General features: G+C 35.6%; 1 protein-coding gene across 2 annotated transcripts in view; it reads left to right on the forward strand.

Moving 5' to 3' along the window:
• Positions 1-14836, forward strand: part of ADAMTS6 (ADAM metallopeptidase with thrombospondin type 1 motif 6) — a 294254-nt gene that overhangs the window by 5461 nt on the left and 273957 nt on the right. For both annotated transcript variants that reach the window (XM_044268162.1, XM_044268174.1), the window contains exons 2-4: positions 1373-1749; positions 4122-4486; positions 13581-13749. In XM_044268162.1, coding sequence (XP_044124097.1) covers positions 1653-1749; positions 4122-4486; positions 13581-13749 — 631 coding nt within the window. In that variant the 5' untranslated portion in view covers positions 1373-1652. The remainder of the gene's footprint in view (positions 1-1372; positions 1750-4121; positions 4487-13580; positions 13750-14836) is intronic.

Below are 14836 nucleotides of genomic sequence, written 5' to 3' on the forward strand. Positions count from 1 at the left end.
CCAACATATATGTAAACATTTATTATTTAATCCCATACATTAGGAATGTGGAATGAAAATCTTTCTAGTACTTTTTGTGTACTTCTCTATATTAGTAATATGTTATATTATTAAAAACAATTTAATCTTTTATTCCTGACTCGGGCAGTGTTTTGAATATCAAATATTGAGCTATAACATTATAGGAACTGTCAGACTATTTAAGGGCCATTTGTCTGTACCCCAAACCATAGTACTTTGGGGTTCTGCCACTAATTTCTAGTTTGTCTTTCTTTTTCTTCAGTTTTGTGCTGTTAGTGACGTAGTTTCTTAGTTCCTTTGCTCTTTTCTTCCAAAGTACTATGTGCTGGGAAATCAGGTAGTCACATATGCTAGCATTTGGTATGAAATGTAAATTCATGGACTGTGAGTTAGGTTGTGAGTTGAAAAGAAAGTGCATGAGATAGGACAGGAAATCTGTTGTGATACCTGAAATGAATTTTTAAAAATTCTTTCTTTTTCAGAAAATGAACTTATTTTATTTACAGTTACATTCTAGATAGGTGAAGTTGTCTCATATGTGTTCCTTTTTAAGTCATATAAGATTTACAGATAAAATCAAGGGGTAAGGTAAATATGGCTTAAATTTTTAGAAGTTTATTTTGTGCTAGTGTCTGAGTGTTCACAGACCGCTGCTAAGTGTCACTCTGTATTTGCAGATATACTCTAAGAAAAAATAATAAGTGTCTTGTATAGCAACAAATCAATCTTGAATATGAGTGTTCTAAAAAGCACATTAAGGAATGGGAATATATACTATTTATCCCTTACATAAAATGAATTTTGGTTGTGAAGTCACTCTACTTTTTATTTTATCAAAAGGTGGTTAGGGACGCCTGGGTGGCTCAGTTGGTTGGACGACTGCCTTCGGCTCAGGGCGTGATCCTGGAGTCCCGGGATCGAGTCCCACATCAGGCTCCCAGCTCCATGGGGAGTCTGCTTCGCTCTCTGACCTTCTCCTCGCTCATGCTCTCTCTCACTGTCTCTCTCTCTCAAATAAATAAATAAAATCTTAAAAAAAAAAAATTTAAAAAAAAATTAAAAAAAAAAAAAAGGTGGTTAGTCACTGTACCCACACATTTTTTCTTCAAAGCTTAAAAAAATAATTTTTATGATTTCACTTTAGATTCTTTCTTTGATTATTAAGTAGCTCTGGCATTATCCTGCTTACCATTTAGGTTTCTGATTGTTTAGTCTTGTGAATGTTTTTAGACTATAAAGAACAAAATAGTGTAATTTAACTATATTAAATCATACTGTATTTTTTTGTCTTTTGGTAAACATGCATCAATATTTTTCATTTAACATAAATTTTGTTTGTTTGTTTTTCTAGGTTAAAAAATGGCCATACCTTAGTAACTAATCAGTCAAATGCTTTGCTTGTGAAAATTTTACCATCATTCTTTTGTTTCCTTTTGGATTGAAAAAATGAATCCAAATACAGAAGAAAGTATGGGATGTTGGAAAAAAGTACCTGTTGAACAGTGGAACATCTAAGAATTAATTTGCAAGAAATTTTACAGAAATAAAATTGTTATGCTTCGATTTTGGTATGGTATTGACTCTCTAGCACATAGGTAGCCCTCCAAAAAAATCATCTAGTTTTCTAAATTATGGAAATTTTGTGGAAGACGTTGACCTGGATTTTGAGCCTTATCATGGCTTCATCGGAATTTCATAGTGACCACAGGCTTTCATACAGTTCTCAAGGTAGGAGTCCTGCTTGTGAAAGTGACCAAAAAATACTGCTATTAATTTGATGAGAAAAGATTTTGAATATTTAGTTTAGGTGAATGTTTTCTCTGGGATATGTAGTGATAGAAGTGGAGGCCCACTGTATCAATAGAGTGCTAGTTTCATAAATCTTGAGGGTTCTAAGTAGTCTAACTTGTTATACTAGTATTTAACATCTAGTGTAATTTGCAGTTGACTGATCTTTCTTAGATGATAGACCCAGACCTCTTATTTTGAATCCTAAACTTTAACAAGCTCATTTATTGCTAAGAGTTACAGGCAAGGTCATGTTCAAAAGGAATCCAAGGGTTTATGCTATAAAAGAGCAAAAAACTAGACATAATCTGATACAAGTTCCTCTAATATGGAGGCTAAGTGATAAAAATACTTTCCAAGCTTAAGAATTCTGATATAAGAACTAGAATCTGAGTAAAAGAGTAAGAGAGGTAAGAAGTACAACTTTTCAAACTCTAGTCCATGGGTTCCTAATCCGAATCCATAGAATTGAACTTTATTTATTTATTTATTTTTAAGATTTCATTTGTTTATTTGAGAGAGAGAGAAAGAGAGAAAGATAGCAATAGAGAACATGAGCTGGGAGGACAGGGAGAAACAGGTTCCCCACTAAGTAGGAAGCCCCATGGGGGGCTTGATCCCAGGACTCTGGGATTATGACCTGAGCCGAAGGCAGAAGCTTAACAGACTGAGCCACCACAGAATTGAAACCAGACGCCATGTAGAATTGAACTTTATATTATAGAAAAGATCTTAACAGAGATCCATGGAGTGAATGACATTTTGTTTTCCATGGACATGGCCAGTCTTTATAGATTTATTAAAATGCCTTTTTGATTGCCCTCCCATGAATGTTTGGTAACTAGTAATTTTTTGGTGTGGATGAGCCAAACTTTCAAGCCTTTCTATGTTGATGTATATCTAGAAGTCTATATGTATACAATGTGGCTCTCAAAGTTTATTAATAAAGCTGTAGCATTTAGTGTGAACTCTTACTTATAAGAGGTGAAATAAATACTGTCTTTTAATTTATTTCTATTTGGTCATATTCTCATGGGAGTTTACATTTGTGGGTGAACTCCATGTATAGACAGTGAGGCAATGGACAGACATTTGGTTTCCCTTAGTGGTAAACCTCACTAAAGGAAGATGTGGTTAAGAAGGTAGATTGGAACTATTAAGTATACATAAATGAGGAAAATATGTGTAATAATTCTTTAAATTTTTTGTCAATCTAAGATTTTTTAAACAGCTTTATTGAGATACAATAAATATATGATGTGATTTACTTATGTAAAGTGCACCATTCAATGGTTTATAGTATATTTGCAGAGTTATGCAACCATCACCACAATCAGTTTTAGAACATTTCAACACCCCAAAAGAAACCCTGTGCCCATTAACAATCACTCCCAAATTCTCTCCAAACCACTCTCCACCCCAGCCCTAAACAGCCTTAATCTACTTATGTCTTGAGATTTTCCTATTCTGAATATTTCCCACAAAACGAATCACATAATATGTGGTCTTTTGAGATTGACTCCTTTCACGTTGCATAATGTTTTTAGAATGTTAGATAATGAGCTTTAATAATGAAGGCAGTTATTATGAAGTTTCATTTATGTCATACATGTATCAGTTCTGTGTTGAATAATATTCCATCGTGTGAATATACCACATTTTATTTATTCATTCATCAGTTGATAATCATTCAGATTATTTCTCCATTTTGGCTATTATGAATAATGCTGCTATGAACAATCATGTACAACTTTTTGTGTAGATATGTGTTTTCATTTCTCTCAGGTAAATACCTAGGAGTGGAATTGCTGAGTCCGATGGTAGTTCCATGTTCAACCTTCTGAGGAACTGCCAGACTGCTTTCTGAAGTGGCTTCTGTATTTTCCATTCCAACTGACAATTTAAAAAATATTTCTGCAAAGCTGTAGAAATTCAATATTAACTCCTTTGGATATCTGAGCTAAATTCTATTATTTTAAATATGTGTACTTTTCACTGTTTTTTATTTCCCTATAAAATATTCCTGTTTCCTATAAGAATTTAGCTTTTAGATTCCAGTAAGAAATAAATGTAAAAACAAAAAAATAGTCTTTCAAACTAATTTTAAAATAATCCCATTTTGAGGAACAATTGAACTTAATTCATCATTAGATTTTAAGCTTCATTTTGTTTAATATAACAGTTTTTATTCATATCTCACATATAATGATGCTGATATAGTTTTTGTTGTTTATACTGCTACTTCTTCGTTCTGTTAAATTTTCTTTTCTTCCATGTGTTTTCTCTGGATTCTCTGCCTTGTGATTACAAAGAGGAATTCCTGACTTATCTAGAACACTACCAGCTAACTATTCCAATAAGGGTTGATCAAAATGGAGCTTTTCTCAGCTTTACTGTGAAAAATGATAAACACTCCAGGAGAAGACGGAGTATGGACCCTATCGATCCACAGCAGGCAGTATCTAAGTTATTTTTTAAACTTTCAGCCTATGGCAAGCACTTTCACCTAAACTTGACTCTCAACACAGATTTTGTGTCCAAACATTTTACAGTAGAATATTGGGGGAAAGATGGACCCCAGTGGAAACATGATTTTTTAGACAACTGTCATTACACAGGATATTTGCAAGATCAACGTAGTACAACTAAAGTGGCTTTAAGCAACTGTATTGGGTTGGTAAGTAGATGTTATAATTTTTAGTTTCTGATGGGGAAATAAATTCACAATGTAAATGTCTTTCCTCCCATTAAGAATATACAGAGTTGGGTTAAGAAAGGAAGATAATAGTCTAAATTATTTTTGTTATTTCTGCTGTCTTTGCTTTTGATAGCCCTTTGATAGTGTTTGCATTAACTCTTCAAAGAATAATTTTTAGAACTGTATATTATTTGTAGGATAAATTAAATACATTGATTGCTAGTTTCTCTGTAAATGGTGTTGGGCTTTATATATAAAACAGATTTTTTTTTGAATAAGAATAATCCAAAATAAGGGTGCTTGGGTGGCTCAGTGGGTTGGGGCCTCTGCCTTTGGCTTGGGTCATGGTAACGGGTCACGGGATTGAGCTTTCTGCTTGTCAGGGAGCCTGCTTCCCCTGCCTCTCTGCCTACTTGTGATCTCTGTCTGTCAAATAAATAAATAAAACCTTTTTAAAAAAAGAAAAGAATAATCAAAAATAAATCTGTATTGAAACTTCTCATATATTAAAATGACACTTGCTATTAAATATGATAGAAAAATACTGTTCCCAGTCATCAGCACTGCCATCTAAGTTTGGATACTCTTCTATATCTAAGGGGATAGTGGATTGTCACCCATCTATTCTTAAACCTTTATTTATTTTTTTTTAAAGATTTTATTTACTTGACAGAGAGAGAGATCACAAGCAGAGAGGCAGTCAGAGAGAGAGGGGGAAGCAGGCTCCCTGTTGAGCAGAGAGCCCAATGTGGGGCTTGATCCCAGGGCCCTGAGATTATAACCTGAGCTGAAGGCAGAGGCTTAACCCACTGAGCCACCCAGGTGCCCCTATTCTTTATCCTTTATTAAGACGTTCTGACTTTTGCTCTCTTTCCCTCTATTTTTTAACACCTTTTTGTTTTACTTTGTTTCCTATTGAAACTGCATGGCCCATGTTGACTACCTTTGGCTACTTAAGATGTGGTCTGCCAGGTTTGCCCACTGAAGTTACTGTTTTCTCCTTGGCAACTAATAATGAATTTGTGAGCAGATACTTTGAGACTATGTAAATACCTTTGCCCGCCACACTTAGTAACTCCTGCATCTATTCTTATTTTGTTTTATGTTTCATTTTTAATCAAATGTAAAATGTAAACACTTTTTCTAAAAATCCCACTTTTTGAAGGGCGCCCTCCTATTTTTTTTTTTTTTAAAGATTTTATTTATTCATTTGAGAGAGAGAGACAGTGAGAGAGAGCATGAGCGAGGAGAAGGCCAGAGAGCGAAGCAGACTCCCCATGGAGCTGGGAGCCCAATGTGGGACTCGATCCCGGGACTCGATCCCGGGACTCCAGGATCACGCCCTGAGCCGAAGGCAGTCGTCCAACCAACTGAGCCACCCAGGCGTCCCCCCCCTCCTATTTTTAAGTAGGCTCCACACCTGATGTGGGGCTTGAACTCAAAATCCTGAGATCAAGCTGAATTGACTCGACCAATTGAGCCAGCCAGGTACCCTTCAAAGGTCCTTTTAACCAATTCTGTTTCTAGTTGTAAATAATGTAAATATAGAGATAATTAGTGTTTTCTAATCTTATTTTCTCACCCATTGTTTCAGTATTTCAACCCTTGCCCCATTCAAAGAAGACTTCCTAATATTACTGTTTGTCTATTGTTCAAAATAATGTCACATTTTAGTTTGCTTTATATTTAACCATGGCTTTCTTATCCAGGTTTTGTATTTCTGGAGTTTCTAATTATTGTTATTTTGTCTTATTGTGAAAAAAAAAATCAAAATTTTATTTTTAACCAAATGATCAGTATTATCCATTTCCTTAGTCTTTGTATCTATTGCTTGGAATATATTCCATTCTTTGGAGGCCCTTTTTTTTTTTCCAGTCTGTTGGTTAATTTCTTGAGCTATTGTACATCTCTCATATTGGGATTCTTTTTTCCTGGTTAGTTCTACATCTTCCTCTTTCTGAGTTTACATCCTGCTTTTATTGGAGAATATCTTCAAGTAATTATGTCAGAAAATGTATCTGAGAAGTAACATTTCTGAATCCTTACCTATTTGAAAGTTACTTTATGTTGCCTTCATATTTGGTTAATAATTTAGCTGGATGTGGAATTCTGGTTTCAAAAATCAGGGGCACCTGGGTGGCTCAGGTCATGATCCCATGGCCCTGGATTGAGCCCCACATCAGGCTCCCTGCTCAGCAGGAAGCCTGCTTCTGCTTCTCCCTCTCCCACTCCCCTACTTGTATTCCCTCTCTCACTGTCTCTGTCTCTGTCAAATAAATAAATAAAATCTTTTAAAAAAAATCATTTTCCTTCAGAACCATGGATGGTGGAATTGGGAAAGGGAAATATGGGGCATCAAATTTATAAGTACGATTTATGTCTTAGGGAATGATTTAAGGATCTTTAAAAAAATTATCACTGATTAATTTTGGGAGAATTTTGGGAAGCAGTCTGCTTCTTGTTCTTTTCTTTTTCTTTCCTAAGATTTTTCCTCAATGAACGTGATATGATCTTCTTTTTATCCTTTCTATTTTAAGAAGTTTATAATAATGTCCTAAGCTGTGGATCTTCCTTCCTTATCCTTATTTGATATATAATGGTTGCTTTCAATTTAAAGACACACCTTCAGCTTAGAGAAATTTAATAAATTATTTCCTTAATTTCTCTTCCTGTTCCCTACCCCTGCCTTTTTGTAATTGGTTCTTTACTTCCCTCATCTTTCTCTTTTTCCTTCTTATTCTATTTTATTCTAAGTTCTATGAGATCTCTCCAATTTTGCTTTCTTTTCCTTCAACTGATTTAAAAATTACAAGCAGTCACACTTCTTATTTTCAAGAGATTTTCCTTTTTAATTGTTCCTTTCTTTACATTTTGTTCTTATTTCTTAGTTATGTCCACAGTTGCCTTTCAACATTTTCCCTTATTCATTCTTTCATTCACCAAATATTTATAAGTACCGATCATATAATAGGCACTGATCTATGTGCTAGGAGTACAACACTGAACAAAAGAGAAATTCTTGTCATCACAAAGCTTGCATTCTCGTGGAGGATATACATAATCAGATAAATAAATAAAAATCACAGTACGTTGGATAATGATAAGTTCTAAGAAGGAAAAATTACTGAGTGAAGACCTAAGGAAAATGAGGAAAGTAAGCTGACATCTGAAGGAAAGGATTTCCAGGTGGAAATCTTTAAGTATGAAGATGTGAGCTAGGAGTGTTTGGGAGACAGCAAGAAGACTGCCCTGGCTGGAACTCATGAAAGAAAGAGAGTGTAATGGAAGGTGAGGTTGGAAAGAGAACTGCGGCCAGATGGTAGATTTTAGAAGACACAGGATCAAATCAATGATGACTCTAAGCTTGAGGCCTGGACAACTAGAAGAAAGCAGCCACGAGTTGAGATAAGAAAGACTCAGGTATTAACTGAGATGGAAAACCTGGAGGAGGACCGTACTATGGGTCAGTGTATATCTTAAATTCAGTTGGACTTTTTAAACTTGATATGTTGTATAACATATTGGATATGCAAGTCTGAAATTCAAGAGAGGGATATGAATCATGGATTTATAAAATTGGGAATCATCAATATATAGATGATATTTAAAGCCAGGAGATTATATGAAATTGCTTGGGGTGAGGGAATATAGAAAGAATAAAGAAGAGATTAAAAAAAAAAAAAGAGGCTTAAGGAACTGAGCCTTTGGGCACTCTAGGAGGTTAGGGAAGTCAGAAAGATGATGAAGAGAGAGCAAAGGATAATGAGGTAAGAAAGTTAGAGGAAAACCAGACAAATATCGTAGAAGCTAAGAAAAGGAAGCATTTATTTCAAGAGAAAAATGCTGCCAAGTCAAAATAAGAGGACTGAAAAATGGCCATTGGATTTATCAATGAGGAGATTGTTGGTGACCTTGACAAGCAGTGCTGAAGTCATGGTGTTATATGGAATATAGGCAAAAACCTGATTGGAGTAGGTTTGAAAAGCAATGGGAGAAAAGAGGACATAGATAATTATTTTAAAGACTTTTTTGAAAAAGTAAATGATCAGTTGCTATAGACAGAGTGGAATCAGATGAGATTTTGTTTTATTTGATAAAGAATGGAATGATTATGTAGAGAAAAGGAAAAATTTTCAAGTTCCTCCATTAAAGAGGAAATAAAAACGATTATATGATCACGAGGTGCAGGTGGGCAGATATTTGGGTTGCAGGAGTTTGCAGGAGGTTATACGATGTTTATTGGAATGGAAGATGGCAAGATGAGTCATTAGGGATTAAGAGGAGACAAGAAATTATGGAATACTTATCCAACAGAACAGGATACTGAATGTATTAGAGAAATGTAGTAAAATTGCTGTGAAGCATTAAGGACATTGTTGAGATTATGGTTATGAATTTAAAGTGAGACTAGTCAGCATCTCGATGTGTTTTTCTCGGTCTAAATGAAGCTGCAAGGTTGCAGGCCCAAAGGATCAAAACTGGTTTGATCAGAGTTGTGGTTTATCAAATAAATTCTGTGAAGGAAGAAAAGAGCAAGGGAATTGAAGGTGGAACTGAAGATGGATTAGGAGAGAGTGAGGACTGAAGTAGGTGGAGTATAATGAAAAGATGGTATAATCCTGAGGTCTTAGTGGGTGTAAAAGAACTATCTCTTAGAGTTGGGCTACTAGAGGGATAGTCCTAGAAGAATGGGATACTTGAAATTGAGATTTTGACAGGGTTGCAAGCATTGAAAATACTGAACTCTAGGGTTTGACTATGGATATGGGCTTAAGATAAAATGAATGACAAGATATTTGATGGAGAGCAGGTCAAGGGATTGAGAGGGCAGGAGTTGAAGGAACCATCTATGTCTGTAGTCCTTAACCTGGGGTGCGTGAATGAAATTCAGGGGATTTGTGAACTGGAATGGGGATAAATGACATCTTTATCTTTACTAATTCTTTTTTTTTTTTTAAGATTTTATTTATTTATATGGCAGACAGAGATCACAAGCAGGCAGAGAGGCAGGCAGAGAGAGAGGAGGAAGCAGGCTCCCCGCTGAGCAGAGAGCCTGATGCGGGACTGGATCCCAGAACCCTGGGATTGTGATCTGGGCTGAAGGCAGAGGCTTTAACCCACTGAGCCACCCAGGCGCCACTATCTTTACTAATTCTTAACTGAAATTTAACAGTTCCTTCAATTATGAATGTAGATAACAAACCAATAAGGTAATAGCTGACACCAATAGAAATTATAGATATTTTCATGTCATTTTACAGTTTTGCAGGTTCTTCAAAATATTACTTATGTTAATCACCATTGTAAAATTATGATAGTTATTAGCTCCGCTGCAGATCTTTTTATTTAAAGTGTTGGAAAAAGCCACATTCATTCTTATATTACATTTTTAAAAATACTTTGTTAATGATATTTCACTACAACAGTTTTCTTTATAATCCTATATTTTTTTCTATATTTAAAATATTATTCTTAGAAGTAGTCCCTAGGCTTCATCCCCACTAGATTTCTAAAGGAATCCAGAACACACACACATACTTTTAAGAACTGGTCACTTAAGATAGTGAAATCAACAATTATTTCAGGAATAGTATTGCAGAGAATGACAGTGATCTAGAAGTTAAATCTTGAATGAATGAGGAAAGTGCCTATGGCTTATTAGTAACTGCAATAGCAGAGGGAGCTGGTGATGGCATGAGATTGGAAGCTGGCAGGGGTTTTTGTGGTTTTTGTTGTTGTTTGTTTTAGAGGAAGGAGAGAGTGAAAATTGTTTAGAAATGGCAGTGAATCACATGGACACTTCCCCTACCTCCTCGTCCAATAGGAGACATATAGGAAAGAAAACAGGATCCACCATTCCAGAGGATTGCAGGGAAGAAAGAGTGTCATTTTGAGAGACCCAGGTGTTTGAGCAAGATGAAGTGAACATTCACAAATGAGGCTGAGCTTGAGTTTGAGAAGGCACAAGGGAAGTGTTTTAAATGGTGAAAGGGGAGAGTTAGGGTATGGAATCAGAAAACATGATGCACATAACCATAGGAGGAATTGAATCCAGGGGATGCGTCTTGGACTTCTTGTAGGGATTGGCATGTTAGGGAAAGGGGGCTGGATGGTTTTCATCCTGATGGCCTGAGGCACACTGTGTAGAGGTGAGTGGAGGTGCAGAAGGAAGTGAGGGAGAGCAGGGTTCTTGCTAGGCATGTGCAGATTTCTGGCCCTCCATCATCTACCCTCCAGAACTTTTCTAATTTTGTAATAATTTTCCCCCTTCTTCCCTCTAGCTCCAATAGCTCCTTGCTGTTCCTCAAATACTGTATGTGTGCTCATACCTCATTGCCTTTGTTGCCATTCCCACTGTCTGATCTGCTCTTTCACAAGATACCTGTCTGACCTGCTCCTTCATTTTGTTCAGGTTTCTGTACAAATATCACTTTATTAGAGAGGATGTCCCTGACCATCGTAAACAGTATATAATTCTCTCACTTCTGATTAGTTTCTGTCCTCTTAAACTTCTTTTTTTTCTTAGGGCACCCCAGAGTGCTGTTTTAAAATCACTTAACATTGCCAGATTGATCATTTATCCAATGAATGAATCACTCTTATCTAGGTCCTCCCACCAGAATATAAGCTCCATCATAGAGCCAGAAGTTGGTTTTGTTTACTACTGTATCCCCACCACATAGAATAGTACTTACCATGTGGTAGGCACTCAGAACATCCTCAGTGAAAGAATAAATAAAGTCAGAAACAACCCTCAGAGGATAAAGGGATGATAATAATATACTGCCTAATAATAAACTAATAAACTCCAAAATCAATTGAAGAATTGGTTGCTTAACTTTGCTTAGTCTGTATTTCTCACCTGCAAAGTAGAGATGATAGTAGTACTTACTTCACAGAGCTAGTAAGAATAAGTGAGAAAATGTGTACAAACATCTTACAGAGTACCTAATACTTAAAATTTCTGGATTTTTTTTCCAGAGTCTTTCCATATTTGAAATTAGAGATTTTATTTACTTACCAAGCTACTGATTCTGATTTCCCCCAACAACCTGAACTTCTTGTCTGGAACCTTTCAACATCCTTCTGCCCACAGGTTAGCAAGATACGACTTTAGTGCTCTATCTTTCTGGGCAGTACTCATAACCTCACTTCTTATAGTTCTCTCTTACCAAAACTTCTTACACATGCCCTCTTTTCTGTAAGACCATGCTCAGTTTGTGATCACATTGTTACTCTTCCTGGTAGAATAATTCATGTTCAGGTATTAGACTGTGTTAATGGCATATTATGTTATTCCTGTCAGTATTTGCATTTAATTTAGGGACTTATATCCTTAAAGTAAAGCAGACAATGGCGAAATAATGGCTTGCTTTTTTGGTTTTTTTTTTGCATTCTTTAGTTCATTTAGTGTAGGTGCTTGCCAATTTCACCTATAAGTTAGAGCAGCTTTGATTATGTTTTATCTTTCTTTTCAAGCATGTGGTACTTAACATTAATTTCCCTAAACAGAATCATAGAGATTTAGATTCAAAGGGACCTTAGAGATTATCCAGACCAGAGATTTTCAGCTTTTTTTTTTTTTAAAGCAGTAAGACCTTTTTCTCAAATGAAATGTTATGTAGAAAGGTACTATATAGATTAATAAAAGCACAGCTGATTCCTAAGTGCAGGAATCTAAGCCCCATAGGTCTCCCTTTGTTGTCTGGGGTAGTCCCTTGAGGGCACTTCCCTGGAACCCTTAGGGCACCCCAGAGTGCTGTTTTAAAATCACTAATTTACACCAACCCTTTCATTTTTCCAGCTGAGGAAATACACCAAGAGAGTTTGTGTTTCACCCAGTGTTACAGCATAAATTAGTTGGATTAAGAGCAGTCCTCACATGTGCTATATTTAAGAAAACACTAATAGACCAGTATGGAAGTTCTTATTTCTAATGCAGATAACTTTTACTCTCTCATTTCTTTAAATCTACCAACTTTTATCTGGTGTTCATACTACATATGAAACACTTTCTATAGTTATAACCGATAAAAAGATTTATGAAACATTAACCTTTTGCCTATAAAAAAGCAAATAGTATAGTTGGGGAGATAAAACATGGAGTTGAAAAGTTATACCAAATGTAAATATAGCTTCCAGACTTGAGAGGTAGCAAAAAACTGTGACATTAATTAAAAATAAATGATACCAATAATAAGCTCTGTTGGAGCTCAAAAGAAGGTTGAAGCTACTCCATTTGGGCTAGAGAAAGATTTAAAAAGGAACTATAGTTGAGCCAACACTCTGCTATGTGAATAGGTATAAGGAATATATCATATGAATAAGAGCAGAGCTTTATGTGAATTGCAGCTCCTCATTTATCTCTATGTAATTTTGGAGAAGTTCTTAAGCTCTGAGTCGGTTACTTCATCTGCAAAATGGAGATAAATAGGATATATATCAGTCAAGGACATATTAATTGGTATGACATGAACTTTAAAATGTCCATTGTTTATCACAATAGAAATTTATTTCTCCTTTGTATCAGTGTCTATGCTGGGCAGCTTTCCATGAAGTCAGTCAGGGACACAGATTGCTTCTCTTTCAGCTTCTGCCTTCCCTAGGTAGTTTTTCAGAAAGAGTATTTTCTTTGGGAAGGTTTTCAAGAGATGAGCTTAAAAATATATATAGTATTCTTCTCATTTTCTATTGGCCAAAACTTAATTACAGAGCTATCCCTAAACACAGAGGATGTAGTTAAGCTGTGTGCACAACTTGGAAAGGAAACAAGTCTTAGCGAGTACATGGCAATCTCTGCTACCTCACAGAAGTTTGTGGAAGATTGGAGGAAATAATGTATGTGACATGCTTAGTACAGGACATGTATGGCCTGTAGAAGAATTTAAAAAATCCTCTTTAAGATATAGATAAATTTATATAATGTTTTGCGGGGTACAGATAATTGACTGAATTTCTATTAACATGTATTTTAACCTCTTTTTGGAAAGGTATCGACTTATTTTGACTCTTGGCAATGATAATTGACTTTTAAAATGATGCTTCTTGGTAAATTCTTTTCTCCTTCTTTTAGCATGGCGTTATTGCTACAGAAGATGAAGAATATTTTATTGAACCATTAAAGAATACCACAGAGGATTCCACACATTTTAGTTATGAAAATGGTCATCCTCATGTTATTTACAAAAAGTCTACCCTCCAGCAACGACATCTGTATGATCACTCTCATTGTGGGGTTTCAGGTGAGTGAGTGTGTGGCCTTTACAAAGTGTATTGTGCTGTATTGCCACTGTCTTTCTTCTGACATCTATGGAAAGGTTAATAATAAAAGTCAATAGGAATTTGAGTAATTAGAATGATAATGCCCAGAGTCCTCTTAAAAGATGTCACCTATTCAAATACCATATGACTTCATTCATATTTGAAATTTAAGAAACAACATAAGGAAAAAATGGAAAAAAAAAAAAAGAAGACACGAACAAAAAAAACAGACTCTTAATTACAGGGAGCAAACCGGTGGTTGCCAGAGGGAGGGTGGATGTGGGGGTGGGTAAAATAGATAAAGGGGATTAAGAGCACACTTGTGTTGATGAACACTGAGTAATGTATAGAATTTTTGAAACATTATGTTCTACACCTGAACCTATTATAACTGTATGTTAATTATGTTAATTATACCTAAATTAAAAAAATAAGAAGAAAAAACCCCACTTTTTTATTGGGGGAAAAAAAGGATGTCACTTATCAATAGTTGGAAGCTCTTTGAGACATTCTTAAAATATAAGTCTGTGTTAAATTATTTTTTCTTTGAAGGGGAAAAAACCCCACCCTATTTTATCCAGGTAATAGTTATAATTTTCAAGCACAAGTGTTGCCTAGTCCTCTTTGCTGTCTGGTTAGCCTGATGTTTTTATGCTAATGGGGAGATGTTAGACACTTGAATAAAATTTGAAGAGTCTTAAGGTAGTATTCAAGTGTTAGGGTACTATAGAAATATATAGCAGGGACAGCAAACCTAGAAATGAATAGTCAAAGAAGGCTTCATGAAAGAAGGGACTTCTGAGCTGAGGCTTGATGGAGAAAGAGAAGGTAGCTGTGCAGAAAGAAGTAGAGGGAACAGTGGGTAGAATGTTCCATATAGCGGAAACAGCATTTACAAAAGTCCTGAACCAGAAGAGAGAATTTCACATTGCAGTCATTGCCAGTTCATAGAACGGGTTATTCGAATGTGGACTGGAGGGATGGGTGGATTTCATAGTGGGTGAGGAGTGGCCATGAGAGATGAAACTGAAGTGACAAGGAAGGCCAAGACACAAAGGGCTTGTAAAC

This window comes from Neovison vison, chromosome 1 (assembly GCF_020171115.1).
Source record: "Neovison vison isolate M4711 chromosome 1, ASM_NN_V1, whole genome shotgun sequence".
NCBI classification, from domain to species: Eukaryota; Metazoa; Chordata; class Mammalia; order Carnivora; family Mustelidae; genus Neogale; species Neogale vison.